This window comes from Melitaea cinxia, chromosome 2, assembly GCF_905220565.1.
Source record: "Melitaea cinxia chromosome 2, ilMelCinx1.1, whole genome shotgun sequence".
Classification (NCBI taxonomy): domain Eukaryota; kingdom Metazoa; phylum Arthropoda; class Insecta; order Lepidoptera; family Nymphalidae; genus Melitaea; species Melitaea cinxia.
Window position 1 is genome coordinate 8,884,880 of NC_059395.1, and position 24,757 is coordinate 8,909,636.

At 32.1% G+C, this 24,757-nt stretch overlaps 3 protein-coding genes across 4 annotated transcripts in view; 2 read left to right on the forward strand and 1 right to left on the reverse strand.

Moving 5' to 3' along the window:
• The first annotated feature begins 2,126 nt into the window (after positions 1 to 2,126).
• Positions 2,127 to 6,314, forward strand: LOC123664199 (transport and Golgi organization protein 11). The gene is made up of 5 exons (XM_045598798.1): positions 2,127 to 2,192; positions 2,424 to 2,552; positions 2,860 to 2,989; positions 4,846 to 5,113; positions 5,730 to 6,314. The coding sequence occupies exons 2-5, from the start codon at positions 2,481 to 2,483 to the stop codon at positions 5,935 to 5,937; spliced, it is 678 nt and encodes a 225-aa protein (XP_045454754.1). The 5' UTR covers positions 2,127 to 2,192; positions 2,424 to 2,480; the 3' UTR covers positions 5,938 to 6,314.
• A 48-nt stretch (positions 6,315 to 6,362) lies between these two features.
• LOC123664171 (4'-phosphopantetheine phosphatase) lies at positions 6,363 to 8,163 on the reverse strand. Of its 2 annotated transcripts, none has more exons than XM_045598771.1 (5): positions 7,693 to 8,143; positions 7,412 to 7,617; positions 7,204 to 7,334; positions 6,835 to 7,123; positions 6,363 to 6,749 (listed from the first exon to the last, which is right to left on the reverse strand). In XM_045598771.1, exons 1-5 carry the CDS (start codon positions 7,929 to 7,931, stop codon positions 6,541 to 6,543), a joined length of 1,074 nt encoding a protein of 357 aa, XP_045454727.1. In that variant the 5' UTR covers positions 7,932 to 8,143; the 3' UTR covers positions 6,363 to 6,540. The 2 variants fall into 2 exon arrangements, with proteins under 2 accessions (XP_045454727.1, XP_045454734.1); XM_045598778.1 differs by having other exon boundaries at positions 6,545 to 6,749; positions 6,839 to 7,123; positions 7,693 to 8,163.
• Positions 8,164 to 9,933: 1,770 nt separating this feature from the next.
• Positions 9,934 to 24,757, forward strand: part of LOC123664120 (protein ECT2) — a 32,034-nt gene continuing 17,210 nt past the window's right edge. The window contains exons 1-2 of the mRNA XM_045598727.1: positions 9,934 to 10,226; positions 22,972 to 23,179. Coding sequence (XP_045454683.1) covers positions 10,154 to 10,226; positions 22,972 to 23,179 — 281 coding nt within the window. The 5' untranslated portion in view covers positions 9,934 to 10,153. The remainder of the gene's footprint in view (positions 10,227 to 22,971; positions 23,180 to 24,757) is intronic.

Here is a 24,757-nt window from a genome sequence, read left to right on the forward strand (position 1 = left end):
AAACAAAGTCGCTTTTTCTATCCCTATCTCCCTATGTCCCTATGTATGCTTAAATCTTTAAAACTACGCAACGGATTTTGATGCGTTTTTTTTTAATAGATAGAGTGATTGAAGAGAATGTTTTATATGTATAATAACATCCATTAAATAGTGGAGAAATGCTGTTATTTTTGAGGTTTCTAATGTGATGTCGTAAATAATTACATATTTTCCACCTACAATGCAAACGCAGGCTGAACCCTATGAGATTTATCAAAATAATGTACTAAGTATTGTACACATTAAAAAGGTCTACAGAAAACTCTGCTATGGTATATGTCTATCTCTTATGGATATCCCACAATAACATTTTTTTGTCATTTACTTTTTACGAAAAATAATGGCTAATTTTCGAAGCGATTTTAACCAATACAGCATTAATCCTTATCTTATTAAATACCTTAAATACATTGCTGATTTAATATAGATCTATATGGCCCTTTACAGCATATGATTTAAATTAATATTTTCGAAGATATTACAGATTTAAAAATTGCGGGACGTAGCATTTGCGGTGGTTCCGGCCGGCTTTTACTTTAAAGTTAACGCGTGCGGGCCACGGGCCATAATAAATAAATCAAAACTACTGAATCGATTTTAATCATTTTTTCAGTGAATGACATAGGCTATATATTTTATACCCTTGCGAAGCCGGAGCGGGCCGCTAGTCTATTATATAAAATTCTCATCTCACGTTGTTTGTAGTTAAACTCCTCCAAAACGGCTTGACCGATTCTCATGAAATTTTGTTTGCATATTGGGTAGGTCTGAGAATCGAACAACATCTATTTTTCATCCTCCTAAATGTTAAGGATAGTCCACCCCATTTTTTTCTTTTAATTTTTAGATAAATTATTTATTTTTTATTTTATTATGATTTAGCGTTGAAAAATACATACAACCTTAAATTCTCACCCTTTTACCACCAACCCCTATTTTTAAATAGCGTTTAATGGCAAGACAACGTTTGCCGAGTCAGCTAGTTATTTATTATAAGAAAAGGTATCCATTATAAAAAATGTTGGCACATTCTAGTTAGTTTAAACTATTCTATTTGGTAGCTTATTTTATTATATATTTTTTAACCGACTTCAAAAAGAAGGACGTTACTCAATTCGACCGTATATATATTATGTATGTTCAGGGATAACTTCGTCATTTATGAACCGATTTTGATTTATTTATTTTTTTGTTGGAAACGCCAGGATCTGATGATGGAATCCCAGAGGAATCGAGGGAAACCCTCGAAAATCGTAATGACGACTATTTCATTTATTATTTTTTTTTTTTCGTCTACTTACGTTGTATTACTTGTCGATGTAATTGAAATCAGTTTTTTTCGTTTGCGAGCAAACACAATTATTCAAGCTTGGATCGGAATAGCAATCTATCGCTAATCGCGATAGACCGAGCTTTAACTGAGGTAGGGCACAGCAGGAATTTCCTGCTCAAAATCTGGAGCAGCCTGACTGGGGTAGTACCTCGACCTTACAGAAGATAACAGCTAAATAATACTGTTTTCAAGCAGTATTGTGTTCCTGTTGGTGAGTAAGGTGACCAGAGCTCCTAGGGGGATTGGAGCAATTGGGTCGGCAACGCGCTTGCGATGCTTCTGGTGTTGCAGGCGTCTATAAGCTACGGTATTCTCTTGCCATCAGGTGAGCCGTACGCTTGTTTTCCGACCTAGTGATATAAAAAAAAAAAACATACACTGCAACGCTCTCGGTAGAGAGTACTATATTCTTTGCTGCAACGTTTCTTATCACACAAGACAAAAGACAATAGATGGACAGATGGAATTGGCTTTTATTAAAGAGTTAGTAAATGATGCTATGTTAAAGTAGGATTATTTATTAAAAAAAAAAATTATCTTACTGCGCCTAACAACTGATTTTTGGAAATAGAACTAGAATTAAAACTAAAAAAATAATTGTTTCAAATACGTAAAATCCGATTGGAATAGTCTGCAAATTTTAGTCGGATTTATAATACACATATAGATAAAACTTATTGAAAATGAAAATGCTTATTGAAATTAAGGAAGGTACCAAAACTTGCCAAAACTTCTACGATTTATTCTCCAGTTTGTCATTTGTATTTTGTGACAAAATGGAATACGTCAGATAAAATACGCTGTCAATTTCTACTTTAACGTACCCTATTACTATTAAATTATTGACCCGAATACATGAAATTCTATTAAATATCCTTAATCTCATAACAACGGGAATACCATTTATTTTAAATTTAAACTTCCTTTTTTGACATTCAATTTGTGACCATTTTTTATCAGAGGCTCCAAGCGTTTCAGTTTTATACTCATTCGACCATAATACGTTAGTAAAAGTTTTTTACGATTAAAGTAACTATTTTTTCTTATCCAGGTAACTGTAACTATAATTGGCTATCCAGATTAAGATAGATATATTATAGTGGGTAAAATGCAATATCCATCAGATGAATCTTATACTCGGCTCATAAGCCACAATATGACAGTGCCTCAAAGAATAAAGGTAAATATATGTTTTAAAAAAAAATTAAACTAAATTGGTTATTCTTATACGAGTGTTAAATGATGTCACAATAAATAATTAACATATAAGCCTACTTATTTGATGATAAATCCTTACTCTTTTAAATAAAATATTGGAAATATCATTAAAATTTAATATCCCTAGTATTTATTTCCGTCATTAACAGTATAACTCGCAAACAATGTAAAGTTTCAATTGAATAACATTCATTTGAAGTTTTTGTGTGGAACTGAAATCTTTGTAATGCATGTATGTATTAACATTTATTTTTTCTGTAAAATTGAAGGCTACTGGAGATATTCTTGATGAAGACAATGCTCCAAATGGATTGGTCAAGGGGTGGGATTATGCCAATGAGAAATTTGATATGAAAGTGCCTGAGAGGATACTTGTTGTTGGACAAGATCAGCATATTGGTAACTATACTCCATTTAATGAATTAAATATTTCAAGAATATAATTCAATAAGATTTTGGTTTCTATGTGTGTTGTTATTTGACAACTGTATAGTTATTTGACCTTTTTATTAGACATACAATAGTTATACACTTTTGTGTAAAACCTTTTTTATGTTGACCATAAACTTTTTTTATTTCATATTTACTTTGAAAACAAGGAAAAATTTACAATTAATTAAGTATTATTTACCATCTTCTGCAATATAATATTGATTGTCTGTACTGGCCTACTGCAAAGACCATCTGGAAGAGAAGTGATTAACCATATCTGCTATTAATTGCTCTATACTTCTATAAGATGGTGGATCACTTACCCATTGCCAATCACCATAGCCAGAATATCACCATTTATGTCTAATAAGGGCCTTAGACCCATTTTTCGTAAGAATGTGTTTTGAAATTATTCAGTTTTAAGACACTATTGTGATGTTAGCTGATCGATTTTTATAGGATGACATTTGGAGAGTGTGCTTAAGAACTTCAAAACATTATTCTTCTTATATCTATGTTACTAATGGAATCACTTGAAACGGTTCCTATTAGATAGAATAAGATGTAAAAATCGTTTTAGCATTCTGTTATGACAATAAGTTTTTTTAAGAGAATTAGAAATAGGTGTTTCTTTTCAAATTGACATGATTAAAGTGAAATGTAAGTAATACTGTATTTATAAAAAAAAATCAAAGAAACAAGATGCAAGACTTCGAAAATTTCTTGTGATCATGACATACTAACTTGACAAAACTTGTAATTCTTTAGTTTCTGTAATTTTATGATTAACTAAATAAGTATTAATACCCTATAAGAATTACCTAGTCATTAAATCGTTTTTTGTTGTAATAACTTCGATTTTACAAATTTAATTATCACTTAGCAACCGCGAGGAGTGTGGGGATGGTCACATCTTCTTCTTCTTCTTTAAAGACTATGGCTCCATCAGCTAAATGGTCACATCAAGGGAGCCATCAGTTCATTGACAGACATTAATGTAATTGAATAAGTTTTAGTCCACAGTTGAATTTATTTTTACTTAAGTTTTATGATATCATCCTTAATAATTTAGTTTAATACTTGGTTTATCGAAATAGCATTCCAATTATAAAGATATTAACAATTATACCATATTGTGACCTTTTCTTTTAGGCTTTTAAATGGGTATAAAAGCTATTCTTAAAAGATATATTCCATAGCGGAACTTTTTTATAGACCTATAAAAAAGGAATAATTTTACCACATTGGTTTGTTATATACAAATGTATGACATTTTTTTTATAAAAAAAGTTAGAATAAACTAAGCTGTCTATTTATTCCAATCTTTTTAAAAGTTATTGGCATGTTTGAATCATCACTACAGCCTAAACAGTCCACTGCTGGACATAGGACTATAACGTGAACTCATGTGTTTTGCCCATAGTCACCACGGTGGGCAGGTGGGTTGGTGACCGCAGTACTGGCTTTGTCGCACTGAAGATGCTGCTGCCCGTCTTCGGCCTGTGTATTTCAAAGCCAGCAGTTGGATGGTTATCCCGCCATCGGTCGGCTTCTTAAGTTCCAAGGTGGTAGCGGAACTGTGTTGTCCCTTAGTCGCCTCTTACGACACCCACGGGAAGAGAGGTGGTGGCTAAATTCTTTAGTGCCGTAGCCACGCGGCACGCATGTTTGAATCAAATTAGCAAAACTAAAAAAAAGACTAAAAAAATCCACTCAGACTCGCAAACAGACAGTCATGGTGGGTAACCCTGGTTTATAATATGTTAAAAATAAGAATAAGGTAAACTCATTTAATGTTTAAAGAAAATTGTAATATTTTACAGGTACTAAAGCTCCTCCTCGAGAAATTCAATTAGACAATGCAGTTTTGCCAACTGACCCTGGCATGATTCGCGTGAGCACACCACCCCGTGTTATCACGCTTGACCAACACTACTTTCCATCTGCTGATGATTATCCTTCTGATATGCCAAACTCCCCACCAAAAAATGTTCGGACAATGCAGTCCTTTAGTGGAAGAGTTCAATCTGTAACACCTATTCCAGATCACTTCAATGAATCAACCATGACTGAATCACGTCTTGTATTAAGGTATATTATATACAATAAACTAAAAAGTTAATATATATATATATATATATATTAACTTTTATATATATATATAATTATATATATATATATTAGGTTGAACCATTTTTTTAATTAAAACCTCAATATAAATATTGCATTAACTTACATTTTTTTTCTATTTGATGAGGTAAATTAATTCATTTACATATACAGCTTTTCATTTATAATTATATCATCGCTTCAGCCTGTAATATCCCACTACTAGGGATAGGTCTTTTTCCCTATGTAGAGGAAGGATCAGAGCTTAACCTACCATGCTGCTCCAATGCGGGTTGGTGGATATATTCCCTACTATGAGTAGCAATCAATATAAGGCGTAAATGATAACAACTGGGACCAACGGCTTAACGGGCAAACACCCGGGGATCGAACCCGCAACCACCAGCGCAACAGACACAATCCATAGCTGTGATCGTTGCGCCAACGCGGCATCCAATTATATCATCATTATAAATGAATTTTTCTTAGTTTTTTTTTTTTTAATATTTTTGCTAATGATTCTGTATCAATAACTTTTCATTTCTTGTAGTAATAAAGTAATAAATATATTTTTATGTTAACTTTCATAATATTACAGAGACCCCACACCACCAATAGGAAATGGAGAAGGACTTTCTGCTTCGGAGGAGTTAGTGCATTTACGAAGGCAGATTGTTAAATTAAATCGACGCGTCATGGCTATTGAAGCTGAACAATTGCAAAGACAACAGAAAGAGAAAATTGCTTATGCAATAAGTATTGCTTACTTATTGTTCAAAGTAATTGCTTGGTTGAATAGGTCTTAAGTGAGTAAAATTTGTATCACTTTCAGATGAAGTTTTGATTTGTTGACTTCATGAAGTTTATCCACTGATGATTACATTAAGTGGTACAATGTAGTGTTATCTTTAAAAAATAGTGTAAAAAGGTTGGAAGTGTTGATACCAATTCAATCTATAATCATTTTTAGAATATAGGAACATTCTTTTATAACATGATTTATGAACTTCTGTTTACCTACTTTGTTGTACAGTATAACAGTCTTATTGATTATAATGCCACAATTTCTTTAGCCTGTAATAAACATTCATGGATTGTTAAAAATTTTGACTTGTTTAGGTAAGATGTTAGATACTACAATAGGTGATTTTTTTTTATTTAAATAAACATTATACTTACCAAACTTGTTTTCTTAAAACACTATTTTACAACAATTAAAAATGAAAAACACTTCAGGGTAACACTCAATATATTCCAAAAATGCCATTTGGACATTAACATGAATGGTTAAACATTCTAAAATACGAATGTTTAGTTGATAAATGTAATTAATATCTATTGAAAGTTAATAATAAAAGAACAGTGCCTGTTTTATTAAAAAATACTGCATTAGATCCATAGTTCAAGTTTCAATTTGTTTCTGAAGGCTTGTCTTCATAGATGAAAATTACAGAAAACAATGGACCACCAAGCCGCTGTGCCAACCAAGCATTTTTTACTACAGCTAACTTAAGGGAGTCTACTGCAAGACGAGCATTTAGGTTAGTATGTAAAGCTCTTCCCATTCCTTCTAATATTATTAAGTCTACCCCACGAATCTTCATTTCTGAACAAAGAGCTAAAACAAAAAATAAATATAAATTTTTATGATTAATCAGTGATTGAATTTAAATTTTCATAAGTAACATATTTATCTGTCTCACCTACACTAATAGTTCTTAGATCAAGACAAGGTCCTCTTTGTCCACTAGATCTAACTACTAAATCTCCTGTGGCCATTGCAGCAGCAAGCACAGGACAGATCAATGATGCACGTTGAAGTATTTCCTCTAATTCAACGTTAGTAACATCGTTGAGAGCTGGCCACTCATTAGCACACAATATAACTGATGTACCTCTTAAAAGTAAAGCTCTTACAAATGGCAAAATTCCTAGCACAATGTCCACACCACTGTTATCTACAAAAATAGCAGCACAGTGATGAACAGTTTTCTGTAACAAATTATTATTACTTTTATTTTAAGTACTGGCAAGTTTTGAGATAATAAGTAAGTTTGTAAATTTACAATTACCTCCAATTTGATTATCCATTTATCTAAGCCATCATATAGCCATGGTCGTTTTTGAATCTTCTGCAGAGCTTCATACAATCCAGAATTTAAAATGGAGGTAACAGCTTGTGCACCCCAATCAAACATATTACCTGTTATAAGCATGATAGGTTTCTTTAATAATTAACTTAAAATTGTTACAAATTAAATATATTCAAATTTATATTACCAGCAAGTACTCCTCTACAAAGTTCAGTCCACCTTTGCCGATCATCTGGCAGGCCATCAATTTCTGCTAGTCTTGCAGCAAGGCTAGTCAAAGCAGCATCATTTTCATACTGCTTTTGCTGTTTCCATAAGTCAAAGAAACCCTGAGAACGAAGGCATGTTTCGTTGATGTCAAGAAGCAACCGTATAGTCAATTGCCCATGTGCACTAAAATACAAATAAGCAATTAATAGAAAATTTATTTAATTAATAAAAGCTTTTTGTTCTTTCAAGCCTACTTACAGTGGATTTATCCTTAGCTCTTTTAATGCCTCTACATAACAGGTCTTAAATTTTAAAGCTCGTATTTCAACGGTAGGGTCTTCTGTATTAGATAGAGCAAAATTAACATATTTTTCTACAAGCTTTTCGCACGTATTAAGCCAATACTCCCTTGCTTCTTCATCGGCTAATAGGTCCAAAGTATCCGGACTATATTTATCTGGCTCGTACAGAACATGAGATAAGCCAAAATGTTCCATTTTTAATAATTGCACTCTAAATGTATAGGATCACTACAAATATTTTATTTACTATTGCTATCCCATTGTAATGTTTTATCAATATGCTAATATAATCATAGACTTTATCTTATCTTTCAAATTATGTATCATAGAGTAGAATAAATATTAAAATTATGTATGTTGAGACAACGACAATTATATTTTTTTAGACAAAACAACAAACTTAAAATCCACAAAAGCAGACAAAATCAAAGAGTTTTCCACAGATTACTACAACATAAAACATATAGCTCATAGATTAATTAAATTCAGATGTAGCTAACACAAGTAAATCTCTGCTGTATAGTGTGAAACTCGAATGTTGAATCTAAAATAAATGCGAAAACATAGTTACCAGTAGTTACTTGAACATGATATTACACACGATTAAGTTAAAAATCATATATTTTGCTATTTCTTTTGCAAAATTACTCACAGTAATTTGCCACAACCAAAACTTTTCATTAGTATGTAAATTATGTTTGTAAATTTAATATGAGTAATCTCAAAAAAAAAAAATATTTTGAAAATATTATTTATAGTTCAAATAGTACAAACTTTTGCTAGATAGTTTATTTTATTTATTTGTATTTGGGAATCAAACAGTACAATTTCACAACAAAGTAAAGCAAAACAAAAACAAGATAGTACATAAACCACACAACACCCGTCTGGCCGGAGGATCCTCCCTTTGCGATGGCGGACGAGGAATTGAACACCCTGTCCATCACACCCCGCACCCCCCCCCCCCCCTATAACTTAGGGGTATGAAAAATAGATGTTGGCCGATTCTCACACCTACCAGATATGCCCACAAAATTTTATTAAAATCGGTCGAGCCGTTTCGGAGGAGTTCAATGTTTAACACCATGACACGAGAATTATATATATATACTAGCTGACCCGGCAAACGTTGTCTTGCCGCTAAACGCTATTAAGAAATAGGGGTTGGTGGTAGAAGGGTGAAAATTTAGGGTTGTATGTATTTATTGTATGTATGTTGTATCATAAAAAAATAGAAATTAAAAATTTTGTCTAAAAAATAAAAAATAAAAATTTAGGGGTGGACTACCCCTAACATTTAGGGGGATGAAAAATAGATGTTGGCCGATTCTCATGGATACCGGATAAGCACAAAAAATTTCATCAAAATCGGTGAAGCCGTTTCGGAGGAGTATGGCAACGAAAACTGTGACACGAGAATTTTATATATTAGATATATATATATATATATATATATATATATATATATATATATATATATATATATATATATATATAATAACATAGAATACATAGTAATCCTCCATGCTATGTTTCATTTATATAAAAATCTAATGTATATAAATTACTCGTCACGTTGTTTCCCATGATGCACTCCTAATCAACTTAACCAATTTTAATCAAATCTGCACAAGTGCACACTTTCTGTAGTTTGATCGAATTTGAAACACAGGCTATATTTTATTTTGATAAGTGTAATTATCACATATAACAAAAAAAACGAGCTGTATGAAGTTCGCCAGGTCAGCTAGTGTAATGTCTATGAGATCAATATGTTAATATACTTAACTTATTAGTTAAAAAATATGTTTGCAATATTCGTCACATTTGTTTGCTATAGCTAAACCATTGTTGGTTTAACTTTATCGTATACTTATCGTTATTCGTTTGAGTTAAATTAGAAACATTGTCAAAATAATAAATGCTTAGTACAAATCTGATATCTTTATGTTTGGTACATTTTTTACTTATAAAGGTAGCTAGGGAGTGAAATAAAAAATACAGAATTGTAAGGCTTTAAGTTGTTGGACATTTGTTTGAGATTTCACTTAATAATATTTTTATTATATCCTCAAAGTATCTATTTTTATGCAAGATATGAATAATAAGTGAACATTAATAAAAATGTAGTTCCATAAATATTGTTGTGAATGTGTGTTAATAGCCTAAAACTTCACAGGTAGACCAGATCATTGTATTATCTATGAATGCTTCATTCAACTGCATTTGTACTCGCTTCGTTTACGTCGTGTTATTGAAAATTTCAGAAATGTTATTAGATTGGACAGATCGTAGTTTTTTTCAAAAAGAACTTTGTGTTATGTAAAGTGAAGTGAATTAATGTGTTATATTAGGTCTTGTAAATAGTATTGTAATTTGTGTTATGTGATTGATATAACGAATCGGTGGTTCGCAAGATGGACGAAATGTCTAAGGGCATGTCACAAACAGGAAGCATCTCTACAACTGACAAAAATCAAGAAAATGATGGTAATTTTTTCAAACACGTTACGTTTTAAAGACCTACAAAAAACCTGCATTAATTCAAACGAAAAAAGAATTTTTCCCGTTATTAAATCGCGGATACAATTTTCATATGAAAATTGCTACAACTATACGTCAAGATTTAAAAATTCTAATTAAACGGTAGAAATAATTACTTATGTAAATGTTATTTTTGAGTATTTATCAGTTATATTAGTTCTTATTATTTAAATATATCTGTAAGGACTTGTTTTTTTTTTTTTTTTAGTATTGAATCTCTCGAGTGCATCCTCTTATTTATTTTTGGTTATTATATAATGTGCGTATTTACCAAATTCTGTATTTTTTGTTAAAACAAAAAATGGAATATTTTTACTATACCTTTTAAATATTTTTCGTTAGTTTTATCTTATTAATTAATTTAGGGACTAATAATTATTATTTACCATCTTATTAGGTGGGGATTTGTAAATAAAAGAGAAAAAATATGGTTTTTTCAGGATTATATTTCATTAATTTTAGTTAATTTTATAAACATAATACGATTTTTGTTCTAAAGTGCATATTATTGATTAGTAGTACATATTTTTGCCTTACAGTTGCCATTCGGTTGTAAAAAAATCCTCTATATATTAGTTTGCTCTTTAGTATCATATTAATATACTTTAAATAAAAAATTACTTACTTAGTGACAATTTAATAAACATTTTTTTTTTAAATTGATCTGGGTCAAATAAGAGATTAATAAATTCTAGAAATTTGTTTAATCATTACTGCTTTAGAAAACTTGATCTCGGATAAAAAAATAAAAGCCAATAACTTCCAAGGATATGTTTTGTGTGTAGTTTTTAAACGTGATAAAATTTTATTATAATAAACAGAACTACACTTTTTCCTTCATACATAGGCAAGCTTACTTTTCTTATCTTATAATCATAAATTTTCAATTAAAAATTAATTCTATTTAGGTATTCTGCAACAGGCTTAAACAAAATTATTTACTTGTCATATGATGTATGGATATTAATTTAAAATAAAATGTTTAGTTTTTTAAGAATCTTCATTAAATTATTTTTGAGGTCAGAGTCTAAAAACATTACAGTACAATGTAGTTAATCACATTTGTAAAAACAACAGTGAACAAAACACTGTGAGCTCATAACATTTATTTCATGTTTAGACAACTATAAACAAATTCTAATCAATTATCTTCTATATATTAATATGTGAAGCAAAAACTTTGTACCCATTTTTACGAAAATTGTGTGGACATAGAAGTATGAAATTTCGCAGACTTATAGTTTATATAGAGAAGGAGTGAAAAATACATTAAATAAAAAAAAAACTACACACCATGTACTTGACACACCACGCATAAATACTCTTTTGCTTGTTATTGTTATAAAAGTATAGTCTTTCACAACAGAACCTTAATAATGTTCAAACTTACTACTTACTTATTTAAACTAATTATAATCGAATTTTGACCACTGGGCGACCACCCAGTATGATATAAATACACTAGCTGACTCGGCAAACGTTGTCTTGCTGCTAAACGCTATTTAAAAATAGGGGTTGGTGGTGGAAGGGTAAAGATTTAGGGTTGTGTGTATTTTTCAACACCAAATCATAATAAAATAAAAAAGAAATAACTTATCTAAAAATTAAAAAAAAAGTTAGGGGTGGACTACCCTTACATTTAGGGGGATGAAAAATAGATGTTGTTCGATTCTCAGACCTACCAATATGCATACACAATTTCATGAGAATCGGTCAAGCCATTTCAGAGGAGTTTAACTACAAACACCGCAACACGAGAATTTTATATATTAGATAATAAATAAAAAGTTAGTTTTATAACACCCTGCTGAAATGTATTTAAATTATACAAAAAAAAAAAAAATCAAATGATTTAGCACCATAATAGTTCAATTGCTGATTTTTAAATTAGTTGAGACGGGCATTCATTCATCCATTGAGCCACTGCTCCAATCAAAAAGTTTGCTAATTTTAAACTGTTTTACTGATTGATGTAAATATAATTTCTTCTATATTATTACCAATTTACACAAAATTCTTACTTGTAACTTTAGGGTACCTCAACAATGACTGGCCTGCTTGTATTTTACTCTTATTACTTAATATGTGAATCTTTACCTCAAAATGAAATAAAAGCATAATTTAAAATATTTAATTCCTAAGAGATCTAAATTGCACTTTATTTAAATACTAACTGACCCCGCAAACGTATTTTTGCCATATATGTTACTAAGCCCCCTTTATTCTCCCCCACCCTGTTATAACTTAGCTCATTCTCAGCTTATTCTCAGACCTACCTGATATGCACACAAAATTTCATAAAAATTAGTCCAGCCCCTTCGGAGGAGTATTGTTACTAACATTCTGACATGAGAGTTATATATATAAGATTTTTTACTGAATTTTTTGTTTAATCACAATAAAATTAATATAGCATATGTCACTCCTGTATATATGTATAGTGTAGCTTTCTGTTAGTGAAAGAATTTTCGTAATCGGATCAATATTTGCGAAAATTACCCCCTACAAACAACCAAAGTTAGAAACTTTACCTCTTTATAATATTAGTCATCGAAGTAGCCTATCGCAGTCCACTACTGGACATAGGCCTCCACAAGTTCACGCCTAAAATGGTGTGAACTCATGTGTTTTGCCCATAGTCACCACACTGGGCAGACTGGTTGGTCACTGCTTTTAAAAAAAAAAAAAAAAAAAAAAAAAAAAAAAAAAAAAAAAAAAAAAAAAAAAAAAAAAAAAAAAAATGTTGTACCATAGATTAGATTAAGAACCGGTCGGTGGACTCACGTCTCTTTTGGAGACATTAAAAACAAACATAGTCTGATTTGAACAGCGATGTTGTTGACTAACGCCTACCTTGAAATAGAGAAAAAAATAAAAATAAAAATTTGCATGTATTAGAGTAAAAAAGGACATGGGTTCATAAGCCCGTGGATGTATAAGACTTGTTAAAAAAAAAAAAAAAAAAAAAAAAAAAAAGAAAAAAAAAAATGTTTTTTTTAATATTACATAAGCTATGCTACGCTTCAGCCTGTAAAATCCCACTGCTGGGCATAGGCCTCTTTCCCCATGTAGGAGAAAAATCAGAGTCTAATTCAGTACGCTGCTCCAATGCGGATTGGCAGATATATTCCCTACTATGAGTACTCATCGAGGCACGGTGGAGAATCCCACAAGGACTTCACAAACACCCAGACCACGGCAAACATCTGTATGGGGAATACAAAAAATGCTTGTCATGTGCAGGGATCGAACTAGATTAAAAAGTTACTTTTAAACTCCTGTTAACTTGAAATTCAAAATTGTTCCTGTAATTGATTTAATCAGAGATTATTTCTTAGTATATGAACCAGTTTATTATTTTTTTCCTCAGATATTTTGACAAAAAAAAAAAATTATAGGCGATTTTCTTTGTTTTAACAATTTTTAAGGAACACAGTCAAAATAAAAATTTGGCTTATTTTTGGCGTGACAAGGTCTAATAAATCGTTGAACGCTGGATGAATGCACGAAAAAGGATGACTCCTTGTAGCGTTACGCTCACTGTCCGATTACGCTCATTGTACGCTTGCGCCGCATCTATCTCTCTTCCACTCGATTGGCCTATACGTCCGTGGAGATGTTTTGTTATGACATTGTCACGTTAAGCTATCGTCCGTAACCAATTTTACAGACAACCAATTTTTTAAAATAAAAATCGGTTGAATATAACATTCATTACTTTTCTGCAGTGTTTTTGTTTATTCAGTTTTAAATTAAAATCAATAGGCAATAAGTTTGAGGCAATACCTTTACAATCTAAAATTTCTAAATTTTATTCTCATTTAACTCACATTATTTTGTTACACACAAATTGTTTAAGTGATTAAGCTTTAGTTAATTTAAAGTTTTGCATTACATCATGTATTGTGTCTTTCAACATACTAATGCTCAATAGCCTTAAACTGCAGATAAATTTAGGTGAAACTAAATGTGTTAAATATTTCATACATAGTTTTAGCATTTGTTATTGTGTCATGATCTGCATGCTTTAAGTGTAATTGGAGGAAAGTAATATTCATGGATGGAGTGTTTGTTGGTAAATTACATTTGAATATTAATCATAGCCGACCGGTGGCGGGATAATCATCCAACTACTGGCTTTTAAATACACAGGCCGAAGATGGGCAGCAGCGTCTTCGGTGCGACAAAGCCAGTAGTGCGGTCACCAACCCGCCTGCCCAGCGTGGTGACTATGGGCATAACACATGAGTTCACGTTATTTTTGGCGTAAACTTGTGGAGGCCTATGTCCAGCAGTGGACTGTATAGGCTGTAATAATGATGATTAATCATCAAACCTAATTACATGTACTTTATTATCCAATTAAACTTTTATGTCCTGTGGTTTTAAATTTTTTTTAAATGGGGAAAATCCATCATGGATAAACTGCGGCGCGGGGGCGCCGGAGGGTTATGTCAGACTCCTACTGACTAAAAACCACCACGTCTGAGCAGTCGTCTGATTGGGATGGGGCGAGATGGGGTCGCGCTAGCATTCGCCACTTCGCCCTTGGCAGTAGGGCCGGATGAAACCTCCGGGCACCGGCACAATGGTGGGGGTGGCCTCGCTCACAACAAGGCCACCCCTCAGACATGTGGGGTCGTGTCGTCCGGCCAGCAACCCCATTATTACGAGCGGGGGGGATGAGGTGGGCAAACCGTCTCTTCTTTGCCCTCGTACGTCTGCGCCGGAGTGGGTCAGCGGAGACGTCATTCTCCCTGGCCCGCTCCGTGGCCTCCTTCTACGTCATTACCTCTTCGCAGAAGGAGACCGCCGCCTGCCACGATCTCTCACTGTCAAGCAGGGCTTTTATGACGCTCGGCAGTGAGAGATTCCGTCCGAGGGCCGCTGAAAGCGTGCGCCGCACTTTACCTGCATTAAGTTTTGGTTCTGTAATGATGGTGAATCACTTTTTACCTAATGTCCACTCCGCCCTTGACCTACTGTGCTACCGCCGCCTTGCCTGTTGTTTCTCTTACTTTGTTTACATATTGTTCGAGTTGTGGGTTAGATTTCAGCCTAAGTCTGGATGTAATGTTTGTATTTATATATTTATCTATGTATTCTTTCCATGTATATTTATAAAAAAATATTGAGCTGTATCAGCCGGATGTTACCTATAACATGAGCATTAAGTTTCTTACCTTAGGGACATTGTGTGAATGTTATAAGATATTTATTTATTTATTTCTTTACTATTCTGGTCAAGGTCGGGTCAGTGTCCCATTTACATACCTGTCTAAGTGGCTATAGTAAAAATATTGAAAATATAATCAAATTATTTCATTAATATATTTGACTGACACTTCGTTTATTGTGATTTTCGTATTTAGTATCATTAAATACCATAATTATACATAGTAAATACATAGAGTACAATATTTTAGTAGAAATCTTGAATCATCTCTTGATAGCGTTATGCAATAATTCTAAAAAAAAACTTAAAATTTGAATGGTATAGAATAAGATATTCTAGTATGTGAAAAGATATGATACAATATTATCAATTATAGACACTGTTTAGTGACTGTCATAATACACACTACCAGATTACTTATCTCGAATGTTTTTGATATTCAAAAGTATTCTACTTTAAAATTTCATCATTTAACAAATAAATAAGTATTAAAAAAAATATGATTTAATAGTTCCAGTGCTACTGTTCCAAGGTTCTTTGTCGAAAAAACGTCTTCCTATTTACTTACTGAATATGTAGACATTATTTGTACAAAAGTTCAAATTTCGTGGACTTCGTAGTTTTAAAATTAATTATTACTGCAAATCGAAGACTTTTCTGTTATCGCCAGATTATTATAAATATGTCATATTATTTTTATTTAAGAGCATTTATTATTAACTATATTTACGGGGCGTCTGATAAAGTTCGAAAATCGTGAGAATAGGGATCGCTATTATCTATATTTTTGATGTTTATTTTAATGTCACTTATTGGCTTTACGGTAATTTCATTATTTTATTTAACTTAATACTTTTAAGCATAGAAATTATCTTTAATTGCAATAAAAAGTGATTAACTTAATTTCTTACTATTAGCATTTAATATTTAAAATAACGCGTCCTTTATTTTATTATGTGACATGAGAAAATGTTATTGTAAACAGTATACTCATGATAAGCCTTATTCATATCAGTACAGATCTGTGTGAGACATTACTAGCTATATTTAATTTGAAAACAAAATTAACAAAACTTTTTTATTGTGAAACTCATGTGTAATGTTAACTTAAAATACAAAACACGAGTTTAAGGCTTAATTACATTTTTATAAAAATTTTATGCAAAAACTTGCCTATTTTAATTAGAAAAATACCTCTATACTGAAGTGAAGAAATAATAAATAATTAAATATTTGTTTCAGCAAATAATTCTTCTAAACTCCAATAAAACCTTTTCAGTGCTTCGTACATAAAATACGAAACACTTAAGTAATCCCTATCGCCACTTGTATATTACTGCTGTCTAGTAAACAACACTTAGTCTATAGTTAGAAAAACATAACCTTTATTAGTAGTTCAGTATTTTAAAAAAGTAGGCCTTATGTATTATGCACACGAAACTAAAAATCCGCTAAAATTAATACTTGACTAATCCTTCTCAAAATATTTCTTACTTTACTGTTATATTTCTAATCTAATCTAATCTAAATAGGTATATCTAATTTCTATATTTTATAATTCTAGTCAAATTCGCGTGCTTCAATACTAATCTGTAAATCTACTAGTTTTCGTGTAATCTAAATCGGTGCATGATTAAATTATATTTTTAAGACGAAGTAGAAAGTAACATGGACAAAATAAAGTCAATGGTTCCTGCTCAAAAATAAAACCTACCAGGGGGTAGATTCTATTGCTACATTTGTAATCAGGTTAGATTGGCTATTAATTGTTATGTTACACAACATACCAGGCAAGTCTGACCTGGCAAGAACTCTTACATATTTCTTTTCTACGTAAAATCTAAAAGCATCATCTTAATGTTATACTGGACATTAGACTGTCCAGAATTTTTCAATTTTCCATCAGTGCCCTTCCTGAAGTTCTGGGTATTTCTAACAAGAACACATTTCTCATAATTATGATGATTGATACGCACAGCTTTTACAGATGGTGTAAAGCGTGGTTTGCGGCACTCATGCCAACCATGCTAGCGTTGGTAGAGCAACTGCGGTCATATCTTGGTGGAGGATGTGAGTTCGCATGCATGACTCGCATGTGATTGTTCGAAAAACCACCTGTGTTAAATCATTACATATATCTAATATAATATTCTTCCCGAGTCTATTTCATTACATTTAGTATTCGCTACAACGTTTTATGATTTTGCAAACACGTTTTTCAAGGCATTTTGAGTGATGCTTTAAGGTCACTTTTACTTAATCTTTACGTGACAAGCTTAGTGACCTAGAATTTGAGTTTGATTGTGATAATAATTATCTAAATAAACCACTACAGACTGTCTACGATAACATGACTTGCCATATAAAAATACATTTTAACCTAATCGTTAAATTTATAACGTTTAACATATATCTTTTTCGCCGTTTTTCGATATTAAAAAAAAATCGAATAGTACGCAAAACATTCATAATTCATAATTTATTTACAAATTCATTTAGACTCTCGTATAACAAAATACTTCGTGATATAAATAAAGTGTCTAGGAATGTCTACAAAATTGAACTTTAAGTGATGATTGATAATCAATATTTTATTAAAATTAAATATTGAATATATCATCCAAAAATACTTTTTTCACTAATTGATAAAGAAACCATTATTTGTCAATAGTTCCAAAAGAATTGGAAAATCCAAATACAGCATTTAAATATGTACTTAGTTTCGTTTTTTAAATATAATAATATCTCGTATATTTTATTTCAGTTACCTATTTGCTTTAAGTACTTTTTTAATTATAATTATAGTCATTGTTATCGAACATTTGCTTTCTTAGTCCGTTGCCGAACTGTTACTGAAGAAAAATTTAAGTTACTGAAATAATGTTAGCATATTATTACGGTCAATACGGACGGGCCATGTTATCGCAGAAAAACTTGTGTCTTTCTTTACTAACTAATTAAATATGCTTAAAACTGTGTTTTTATATCTCTTAATTATTTGTATTAAATAAAAACTAAATATATAATTATTGTTTTAAATTATGTCTAATATTATAAAACTAAGTAAAGATTATTAAAATCACTACGTGGTGGTAAGAGACTCTACCAAGTTTTATAATAAAAGCTATAGTTTTGGACGAGTTTTAGTTACAATTATTTGTTCTAGCCCAAAATGCCAAGTGGCTGGTGTTTCCTTTGCGATGCGACGTATGCTCGAGTCAGCGACCCTGAACTATTAGTGCGATGTGGGAATACACCCCGAAAGGTTTATATGTACAATACGTTAGGTTTATCAAAACAAAAGCATTTTTCATAACAGTCGTGTGGTGTATCTCATTACTCTACGTACACAATAATCATTTTCCTTATGTTTGAAAGTAGATCAATTGCGCATCGCTGGATCGAATTTTTAATTTTAGTAAAATTTGTATCATTAACAATTTTTTGAAACTCGGTCAAAAACTCTTGAGTTCTAGAAAATTTTGATGGATTTGTGTACGAGGTGGCTAATAGCCATGGGTACGTGTTGCTAATAGCTAAATTCGAAAATGGCTGGATGAATTCGAGCCGATAGTATTTTAATGTTATCGAATATTTTGCAGAAGCGTGCGTCTTAAGGAATGAAAAATTTAGAAATTTGGTCCGAAAGTTAGACAATTTTTGAAAAAAAAAACTATTTGAAATTCGCAGGGCAGGACAACATCTGTGTCATGTCAGCTAGTTTTAAATAAATACGTAATCGTATCGATCAAACGTGACTAGTAGTAGACAGTTCTTCCGTCACATGTTTTCCAACTGCAACAAAATCAAAATATTTCCCAGAACGCACAAGCTGAAGTGCTTTTAGTGCTTTTTATTAAATGACATATTTTAAGATAAATCATTTAACTTTTTTTTCTTAAAATGTTCCTGTGGATAGAATTTGTGAATCAGTGGAATTTAACAGTTAAAATCCGGGCTAGCACAGCTAAACTTTCTAATGCTAAATTTATCTTTAAAACTAGCTGTGCCCACGACTTCATCCGCGTGGAATTTAACAAAAAAGTTATAGTTCATTTCGCAGAGTTATAAAATAAATAAATTTCTCTTTCTAAAATAAAAATAGCCTAAGTTACTCCTTATTACAACAGCTACTAGTGAAAGTACTGTCAAAATCCGTCCAGCCGTTTCAGAGATTAGCCGGAATAAACAAACAGACAGACGGACAGACAAAAATGTAAAAATTGTTATTTTGGTATATGTACCGTGTATACACCCATATGCATTTAGTAAAAAGCGGTTATTTTAATATTACAAACAGATACTCCAACTTTATTTATTTGTATAGATTATTCTCGTGCACGTCAGTAAAACATATAAGAGAACCTGTGTTTTGAAAGAAATGTTGATATGAGTAAGTACAGTGCAAGTTAGTGTATACACTAATCTGTAGTGTGACAGAATAGGCTAACCTTGTAACCTAAAGGGCCTTGTCCTATTTACAGACTGTGCAAGAGAAGCAAGAGAAAGAAAAGGAACACTCGTAGGAAGCCAATACAAGTCACTCACTTTTAATATTTCGTATAGACTACTTTCGAGACAATCAACAATAGTAAGGCAATTTGCAATACGATTCTTAAAACTCGAAAACGGCTGAACCAATTCGGTTTTTAAACACTTGGTATATCTTCCTCCAAATCTGGAGAAGCCCGTCTGAGGAAGTACATCAACCTAACAGAAGATCACAGCTAAATAATACTGTTCTCAAGTTGTTGTGTTCCTGTGGTGAATAAGGCTACCAGAGCTCTTGTGGAGGGTCGGCGATAGGCATGGGCTTCTTTATCCGATGGCCAGGGGCGGCATAAGCCGAGCACGAGGGGTAGCTCAAGCCGAGCATACTAGGGATGTGAAAAAAAGGTCAGCCGAAATTGAATGCGGATATTTTAGTTTTAATCGATGAATTAATGAAATGAACGGCCTAAAAAGAAAAAAGTCGACTTCTTATTAATCTTTTTTTTCTTTTCAGAAAATGTAACGATTGTTTCAACTATATGTGTGTCAAAACTCAAACACTAGCTAATAAGAGAGAACAATGTTTCGCATTAGCTAGTTCCGTATAAAAGTTCAACGCATTCGCAGTTTTAATCGTAATAAATAAATATAAATATCAAAAAAGAAATATCACATCATTATTTCCTCTTTACTTTCTGTTTATGGTTTTTATACATATACTAGCTGACCCCGCAAACGTTTCTTTGCCATATATGTTATTAACCCGCTTAATCCCCCCTCTTATAACTTAGGGGTATGAAAAATAGATGTTGGCCGATTACCTACCCGATATGCCCACAATATTTTATTAAAATCGGTCAAGCCGTTTCGGAGTAGTTCAATGTTTAACACCATGACACGAGAATTATATATATTAGATTTGCTCATGACAATCATTCCGTATTGACAGTGTGGATCTGGGGATCTTTTATCGATATCGATCTCGATTGATATCATAAACACCCGGCATAGATCACTTTGTGCCACCCAGTATCGATCTGTACCCGTGGTAAATGCTATTTTGTGTTATTTTTATATACCACAACAAGATAAAATTAGATTACCACCGCAATGTAAGTATAATTATACTGACTTGATATGACGTGAAAGTTTCGAAAATGGCAGTAGTTTTAAGACTGAGAAGGTAACAAAAAATTTCTTAGTGACATGAATAACTTCATATTTATTTTGACCCGCATATTCTTCGTAATGTCTACTCTAATCTATTATATGCGTAAACGGCTACCTGCATACCATTAACTTATTGTCAAACCCTTGTCTGTCGTTCGTGAACGTGACTACAGTTTACCTAATTTAATAACATTTTTATATTTATACATATAGTTAAAATAATTCAAAGCAACCAAAAATTATTTAGCTTTACAATATAATAACTTTATATACATATAGAAATAATGACTAACGTAAGAACTTGTAAACACTTAGAATTCTAAACTCTTAAAAAAAGTTCTTGCTGTAATCCGTACTTTGGACGGACTAAAGATTCGAGATTTTTAAAATTTGGCAACAACAAGTCCAAACGTACTTAGGACCAACGTTCGGTGATTAATAATATGATTAGGGACTTAAGTCAAAACAAAGGCAACATGTTTTTTTTTAATTTTATCACCATTGTAAATAGTTATGGTAATATGAGCATAGCTAATAAACTAATAACTAACACAAAATACAAGTTCAAGTTTATTCAATGTTTCTTCAATTTTAAAATTAAAAGTTAAGGATCAAAGAAGTTACAATACCTGGTTCTTCTCATAATGAATTGTCGTAATCAGATAAATTATGTTTATGTGCACGACTTCCTTACGCGAATCACTAAAATATTTCCTTCTTTGGAATTTGAACAGAAACGTTCTATATTTAGAAAAACATTTGGACCGTCGGATCCTGCAGATGACGTTCACTTGTGCGTCACCGGCGTAGACCTTCATTATTATCACAATTATTCAAATACATTTTTTCGTAAAATAAGAAAAAAAAAACATTGTTCCGTATGATTTGGTCAGAAGGATGCTTTGTTAGGATGTATAAATACTAAACATACAGCAAGCTCTGGTAGATCAATTTACTAAAACTAGACTGATTTCGATAATTTATGAAAAATAAATTCACAGCTCTCATAAAGCACTTACCTACTAAACCACTGATTCCCAAAGTGGTCCAGGTGGACCCCCAGGGGTTTACGGGAGAGTCGACGGGTGTATGGCGTGACCAAAAAATGAGGGTTAACAATTCGTAAGCGCGTTCCACGAAAATTTTATCTGGTTGGGTACAGTGGGCATGCCTACAACCTTCAGCCAAAACATTGTTCCTTGACTCGATTATTTTATGGAAATTGAACCGCTGCCGCGCTGGCCTAAAAAAAAGTCAGCTGACAATTTTCTGTTTTATTCCTTTTTTTCGCTTTAGACACACGACGACGATACTGTGTCGAAACTTGCAAAGCGGACTCAGCCGCAAGGCAATTTTTCATTGTTACATTTAATCGTCGAGTTTTGGGAATATGGTAGAAACGTTGCTGCAGGGTGTCCAACGGAACCATCAAAATTTTGAAAGTGGTCTTTGAGAAACAACAGCTTTAGAACCTCTCTACTAAATGATGAATTATTACTTGAATGTTGTTATAATTTATTGTTGTCTTATAGTAATAGTGGTATAAACGTATTTTTTTATACAGTCAGGGATTTTGGAAGCATATCTAAATTTATCTAATGGCTAGCAAGAAATGAAATCTATCTCAATTTCTTTTTTATGCGTTTAGTAAAAAAAAGCCTAAAAATTCTTTACAATCAAGAATGTACATAACATAACATGTGCCTGAAAATTTGTTACCAGTCTTTAACTGTTTTGTAATGATGTCTAACCTAACCGAGACTCCTTTTCCGTAAGTGTTCCGTCGATCCGACAACTTCCGCTTATATTAAGTAGTGTTTCACGCCGTGATGCATTATCATCAACGGTTTCCAGGCTCGTCGACGCCGTGTGTGTACGTCAGCGAATCGTGCATCGAGTGCGAACGAGTACGCGCCGCTTGCGAGCGTCTCGGCGTGCTGGCCACGGTGCGGGGGCCCGAGTCGCTGCCCTCGCTGCAGCAGCAGCCGGCGCCTCCCTCCTACCTCGTGACCGCGCCTTTTGAGGGAGAACTCTTCGATGCAGCCCATAAAGCTAAATATAGGTAAGTAGAATTATAGAGGTTATATAAACATTATTACTAGTTTAACGGTATATACACTGTAAGTGTATATTTAAGTGATGTAATTTAATGTATAGAACCCTGATGTAGGTCGAATTAGCAGCAAGAAAAGTAGTAATTTACCGTTAAAGTTACGTAATTAAAGAAAACTTCAGCTAGTCTAATAGTAATAGTTAATACGTGAGTTACGGTTTTTATATTGGGCCATTAACACTGACGACTATGCTAAAACTGATCGTTACTTGCAATTAAAAATATTGGCACACCGCGTAGCGAGTAACGATCTCCACTAAAGCTTTCGTGCGCTTCATTATATTTTACACTAGCTGTGCCCCGCGGTCTCACCAGTGTAATTAGAGAAAAAAGATACTAAAAAAAATATCAAACCATTAATGTTCAACTCGGCCGACTTCCAAAGGCGCGCGGCGCGATACGGTGTCGTTTGATTTGATTCTATACCATACATTATCTCCTAAATAATGCGTCCATATTAAATACGTCCATATTAAGTACGCAACAAAATCTATATAGCCTATAGCCTTCCTTGGTAAATGTACTATTAAACACAAAAAGAATTTTTCAATTCGAACCACCGGTTACTGAAACTAGCGCGCGTAGACAAACAAACAAACTCTTAAACTTTATAATATTAAGTATACATTTAAGAATTTTCTGTCATACACCTATTTATTTTCTTTTGTAAACTTATATTTAAAGTAAAAGATTATCACGCACTCATTAAACACTTTAGTAAATTGTAAAAGCAAATGATATAGTTTTAACAATTCAAATCATATAACGGTATCTCGACCAAACGTGCCAGTAATCATGTTTTTAGTTTCTTATTCTCTTTATTATATAGAGACGAGATTTAAACAAAAAAAAAAAAAAAAATTAAAAATTTACCTACGTATAGGTAACAAGAAATTCTATCCAATATGCTGAACTCCAATAAATAATAGGGATGGGTATAAAATAAATCTAACTCGAATTGTTTTTTTTTTTTAAATTTGTTTAAAATTAACAGTAAATTAAAATAGAAAGTAATGCACTTTTGGGAAACAATAAATACGAATTAAATTTATTATATATTGTATTGAATACGGTTTCAGAAATTGGCATCGATGTAATAATTACGAGTATAATTATTATGCTCGTTTCCGTTTAACTGTCCAACTTCGGCTTTCGCTGGTGATCGTGTGTTGTGTGATCAATGTTTTTGGCACTTCGACTTGTCATCATAGTAATTATTTTAAACAAAAAAATGTATTATAATAAGTATAGTTATAATTAAAAACTTAAGTCAATAATTATTATTGATATAATATGGACATAATTTACGCGTTGAAATGCAATTCTGATTCTTGATCGGTTGTCGATGGAAACTAAATTTTAAAACCTCAGAACGTAAGATTTAATATCGTTAGCAAGAAAGAACACATCCATAAATATGTGATATGTAGTTGACTCTATGTATATTTATTAAAATAAATAATAATCGTGGCGCATGCAACGACTCCTACTAAGTTCTTTTCATAAAAAAATTAAATTACGTATTAT

What these genes read in the sequence shown, in the direction of transcription:
- LOC123664171 (XM_045598771.1), bottom strand. Translation starts at nt 7,931, where the DNA reads ATGGAACATTTTGGCTTATCTCATGTTCTGTACGAGCCAGATAAATAT. An exon ending in TTGTAGAGGAGTACTTGCTG is followed by an intron (nt 7,335 to 7,411) that starts GTAATATAAATT and finishes TGCTTATAACAG; the next exon opens with GTAATATGTTTGATTGGGGT. An exon ending in AATGGATAATCAAATTGGAG is followed by an intron (nt 7,124 to 7,203) that starts GTAATTGTAAAT and finishes AATTTGTTACAG; the next exon opens with AAAACTGTTCATCACTGTGC.
- LOC123664199 (XM_045598798.1), top strand. Translation starts at nt 2,481, where the DNA reads ATGCAATATCCATCAGATGAATCTTATACTCGGCTCATAAGCCACAAT. An exon ending in CAGTGCCTCAAAGAATAAAG is followed by an intron (nt 2,553 to 2,859) that starts GTAAATATATGT and finishes GTAAAATTGAAG; the next exon opens with GCTACTGGAGATATTCTTGA. An exon ending in TGGACAAGATCAGCATATTG is followed by an intron (nt 2,990 to 4,845) that starts GTAACTATACTC and finishes AATATTTTACAG; the next exon opens with GTACTAAAGCTCCTCCTCGA.